The sequence below is a fragment of the Nicotiana attenuata genome, unplaced genomic scaffold, assembly GCF_001879085.1.
Source record: "Nicotiana attenuata strain UT unplaced genomic scaffold, NIATTr2, whole genome shotgun sequence".
Lineage (NCBI taxonomy): Eukaryota > Viridiplantae > Streptophyta > Magnoliopsida > Solanales > Solanaceae > Nicotiana > Nicotiana attenuata.
Genome location: NW_017672397.1, coordinates 93,254 through 98,722, shown reverse-complemented (window position 1 = coordinate 98,722; position 5,469 = coordinate 93,254). Strand labels below are relative to the sequence as shown.

General features: G+C 36.4%; 1 protein-coding gene across 1 annotated transcript; it reads left to right on the top strand.

The window, feature by feature from the left end:
* The first annotated feature begins 372 nt into the window (after nucleotides 1-372).
* On the top strand, nucleotides 373-3,645 carry LOC109213045. Its single transcript, XM_019376793.1, has 8 exons — nucleotides 373-772; nucleotides 1,073-1,106; nucleotides 1,451-1,666; nucleotides 1,871-1,960; nucleotides 2,372-2,437; nucleotides 2,519-2,610; nucleotides 2,707-2,754; nucleotides 3,215-3,645. Exons 1-8 carry the CDS (start codon nucleotides 444-446, stop codon nucleotides 3,297-3,299), a joined length of 960 nt encoding a protein of 319 aa, XP_019232338.1. The 5' UTR covers nucleotides 373-443; the 3' UTR covers nucleotides 3,300-3,645.
* The last annotated feature ends 1,824 nt before the right edge of the window (nucleotides 3,646-5,469 follow it).

Sequence of the window (5,469 nt, the reverse complement as noted above, 5' to 3'; positions counted from 1 at the left end):
TAACTCGTTTTGGTCAAACAAGACGGAGCTAGAGTTCTAGCTATGGGTTCGGCGGAATTTAATAGCTCTAACCAAAATTCTGTATTTATATTAACAAACTTACTAGATTATGCATAAATAATTTATTCAGAACCCAATACTCATAAACTCAAAATTCTGAACCTGTCTCTCTTCATATTTGCCTAGTAGTACTGAAGTGCTATCCCACTTTCCTTTTTCTATCATTTGACTGAGTAGATTATGATAACTAAAGAGGAGATCTATGAAATAGAAATAAATTGATAGTTTATCACCCTTGTACGTGCAGGCCTCATCTTTTGTTCATACTATCACCCTGGACTCATTTGTTTAATTCTCAAATAATCAATTGAAACCAATGCATATTTGCTCTTATTTCTTTCATTAAAACACAAGAATCTTTGAATCATACTTAGCCACCGGCTATGACAGCAGATACAATTACCCCGAGTTATTGGCTTAATTGGAGATTCTTAATCTGTGGAATATGGATATTAGCAGCAATGTTGGTTTCAGCAGTCATAATATGGAAGTATGAAGGTTTCTCAAAATCCAGAAGCCAACAAATAGAGAATCATGAGCTAATTAATAAAGCAGGTTTTCTGTATAAAGATGAAGTTTGGAAAGCATGTTACAAAGGAATTCATCCTGTTTGGCTGCTTGTTTACAGATTAATCGCTTTCGCTTTGCTTCTGTCTCTTCTTATTGCAGATGTAGTTACCCACCGTTTACGCATACTTAATTTCTATACTCAGTAAGGAATATAATGGCCTTCTTCTTTTTCTCCATCTTTCATCTTTGAATATAATCACATTAAGGTAACTGAACTCTAAAAGGAACGAAATAATAGCCACTAAGTTACAATATTATATTTGTGTAACTAAACTTTATTCATTATAACAGTAAAGTTATAAATTTCACCAACTACAAAGATAGAACCTACGATCAAAGTGATTTTAATATTCATTGTAGGGAAAACTTTTACTGTCATATTGGCTAAAGCTTAGTTACTTGAATGTAACAAATATAATTTTGTAATTTTTTTTTTGTACAGGTGGACATTCACCTTGGTTACAATCTACTTTGGGGTATGTTACTTATCCAAAACCATTGTTACAATTAATTTCTGGATATGATATTGGAATATCTATAGATGTTGCCCGAGTTTGGTGTTTCACACAAGAGAGAACAAAAAAATACGAAGGAACTAAATGTTGTGTTTCTTTCCTCCTACAACGTAGAATATGTTTGAAATGTGTGACAATCTCGTTTAAGATATTAAACAAAAGACACTTTTATTTTCTTAATTACGTCTTCAACAGCTCGAGAAATTTATGTCACCTCACAGTACCTCTCATCTTTCCCTATTACTTTGAGATTATTGTTAGTATTTCTTATACAAGTTGGTGATGCTCTGAGCTATATTTCATAGTTAGGATCTTCACTCTCCATCCATGGATGTCTCGAATCTCGCAAGGGAGGTAACAGTGAGAATTCTGATGTTGTTGATGCTGAAAGAGGCTCTTACAGTAGTGATTCAACTCCTGAAAACGCGAGCGTACTTATTGTATACAATGGCTTGAATTCCCATGTTAGAGAAGCTGCAGGTCTTTGGGGCTATGTCTTTCAAATAATATTCCAGGCATGTTCTCTCTAGATCCATTTACCTTACTTTGTAAAATGCCGGCTTGATGAGATGATTTGAATGGAGAACATGGTCAGTGCCGCTTGTTTGTGATTGAGGCATAGTTGTTTTATGTTCTCAGAAAAGTGGTTTTAGACTTTTAGTTCTATTCATGCTGCATTTTAGGGCTACGTGGCTAATTTTGGCTCTCCCCTGTATAATTTGTAGATATGTGCAGGTGGTGTTGTGATTACAGATTGTTTCTTTTGGCTCCTTATCTACCCATCCCACATTTACGAAAGTAACTGGGTACATTTTGTACGTATTTTTATTTTTATTTTTTTGGGCTTAATCTTCCTTTAGCTCCATATTATTTTGCTTGATATATTTCTTTGAACATCTGGCAAATGATGTCGCAGTTGTTCGTCAATGATAAATTAAAGAATTTCACCTTTGATTATGAAATGCAAATGCCCTCGACTGTCACTGTTAATCTTTAAGATCAGTGAGCAAGTCAGGAATTTGGCTAAGGGTATTAAAGATTTAATGTATATGTACAAAACTGTAATATTTGACCTATTTCATCCATATAATTTACTAGCGAAGGTTGTTCTACTGACTACCCTTGAGCCTATGTGGCTCCGCCTCTGCATCTAAATTAACCATTTAGTAAGTATTCGTGCTCGGCACATAGTTCATACATACCTGATAGTGTTCCTGTTACTGCAGCTGGCTGTTTGTATGCATTCTTTCAATACTATTTGCCTTTTGGGTGATACCTTTCTAAATTGTCTAGTAAGTTTGAATTTCCTCTACTGTCTTAAGTTCTATATGTTCCCGATAATCGAGCCATGGTTAATATTCTGTCCTTCCCAGCGATTCCCTTTCTTTCGCATAGCATATTTCGTGCTTTGGACGTGTATCTTTGTCAGTTTCCAGTGGATCATCCATATTTATGTCTCGACGAGGTATTTTTTTTCTGCTTTTGATCATGGTACTGACTATCATCTAGCTAGGCTTATGCTGTTTTACTAAAACTGTTAACTAAACTTTTGTTGCAACAGGTGGCCGTATCCCTTTCTAGATTTTTCATCTCAATATGGTCCCTTTGGGTATGGTATCTTATTCTTCTAATACATTGCAAAACTAGCTAGCTATATATAATAGATGATAACTTTGAACTTCCGATAAGATGAGACAATTTCATACAACAACAAGACATCTTAATAAAATGAAATATTTTTCTTACAATTGTGTATCTCCTGTAAACGCCTTTTAATCATGCAATAGTTTCAGGCAAAATAGAATGGTGAAAGACTATGATCAGAGGCGGAGTCAAGATTTGAATCTTATGAGTTTAGGATTCTAGTTCTTTTAAGCCACTGGGTTCTAAATTAATAGTTTGTAATATAAGGTTTGGACCAATGCTACTAGATTCGGCTGAACCAATAGTCAAAGGGTTGGCTCCGCCCCTGACTACGATTTCATTTTTTGGTTGATATTAAAAAGATGAGCAATTAGTTGATACACTTATTGTGCTCTTCATGTTTGGCCCCAAATGTGAAATTGCAGGTATTTTGCAGTTGGTATTCTCCATCTACCTTGCTACGGGATCTTTGCCGTACTAATTAGGATAAAGAAGTATTGGTTATCCTGATTACTTCATAAGCCCGAATAGTGTTTTTATTTCTGGTCAAAGGAACCGAGTCTAGAGCTTTTACTTTATGTAAATGCACCTTGAAATCATTCGTTTGGAACCTCGAAGCTGTTTGGGACTGGAGAAAACTCGTATTAAGCACTGCCCCAACATCACCTTGGTATGTAGCATTATTTTTAGTACACTGGCCCAATATAAATCAGTGGTGCAAGACATTAGATTGTTTTTTCAAGTGATTTGATTTACTTGTCCATAACTTATTCGGGATTAAAGTGTAGTGATAATTGACTGTTGATTTGATTGATAGTGGGCATTAAACCGTGATTTTATAGGCTGGTTTACAATACAAATTACAAAATGGTATATTCTTGTTTTAGGTTTGTGGTTTATGCCTTTTTCATCTACATTTCATTAATTTCTGTTACTTCTGATAGTAGCTGAGACTGCCTAATACTATAAGGTAGTTTTCATTGAATTTAACCTAAATTAGTATCTTTGTTACGGTAAAATTGATTCCGTGTGACCTATAGGTCAAAGATTCAAGCTAATAAAGCAGCCACTAATATGTGCATTAGGGTAGGCTGCATCACACCCTTTAGAGTGTGACCCTTCCTGAATCCTGCGTGAATACGGAATATCTTGTGCACCAGGCTGCCCTAGCATCTCTGCTGCCAACGTGGCGATGTGCCTATATATAAAGCTTACACCAACCTGGTTAGACATAATTTTCTGAGATACTGCCTTTAAAACTCCCATTTATGCATACATTTGGACGGTTTTTATGTAGTACATAATCTAGAATACATGAAATTTGATTGTCAAAACATAAAGTATTGAGACTTTTGGTAGTCGTTTGATTGGAGGGATTGAAAAATAATTCCAGCATAAAATGCTACATAATGAAATACTATGTTTGGTTAGTGTTTACCCTTAAAAATAGATAACAATTAAATTTGGAAGTTGTTTTAAGAATTCAGAATACGTGGGTTATTTCAATACAAACGATAAATTGCGTTAGATTAAACAGGTAAAGAACGTAACAAATTGTCAAACAAATCAAGAGAAGTGATCCTGGACTCAGTAACAGCTTAATGAAATGCCTGCCTTCAATCCCGGACTCACGTTAATGCTGAACTGATGAACAAAAGTAAGAACTTTGAATAATAGAGAAAATAAGATTATATTGCCTTGATATGCGTGTTACAGTATGTTTAATGAATAATCAGACCGCCCTTTATATAGTAGGGGAGTTTTACCCAAAGTACAATTTCACAAAAGGTAAAAATCTTCCGTTTAACTAATCACAGGTTTTCTGCCGATACGTGTCGAGATTCACGCCATGACATCCGGCTGGACACGGATATCATGGCCTTTTGTTGGTCATGCTCGATTATCTGGTAATGCTCTCCGAGAATTTTCGGATTCGAACTGATCCTGGGGGCCGTGGCCCCGATACTCCAGAGGGCAGACGTTTTGTCTGGACCCCAGCTCAAGGGCTCCTTACCTCGATTCTGGTCCCCTACAGTCATGTCTCTTCCTCCTTTCACTTCATCGAAAGCCGAGGCATCCCATGGGCAGTGTTTCACCCGTACACAGATAGTCCCCTCGTTTCTCAAAGATTAAGTTTACGGAACAACGAGAAACGATATGTGCGCTTCGATTCCTTCTTCGACACGCCGTGACAAAAACGACAAAGAATCCAAAACGTCCCTTCGCGTATTCAGGACTTCAAACGATATGTGTGTTTCGATTCCTTCTTTAAAGTCATATTTATGACTTTAAACGCATGTCAGCCGTCGGCAGGTCATCGTTGGATGTGAAACGACGCGAAGCCTCTATAAATACCCCCCTTCTTTGTTCATTTTTTTACCTTTTGATCAAGCTTCTACCTTCGAGTCTTCAGGATATCACTACCCTTCTTCATACGCTAACATTTTTACCTCCGTTCTTCGAGATTCTTCAGTAAATTGCAAGCTTTTACTTATTTTCTATCCAAACTAGCGTACTTGACTTTCTCAGTAAAGCTTTTACCTTTCATCTCCTAACTTTTCTTCATATTTTTCAAACTTTTCTAGACATCAATGGCTAAAACATCAAAAAATGTTCCCCAAAAAAGTTGCTTCCTCTACTTTACACCCGACCGCCGAAGTCGAGAGGACCTCTCCCGATG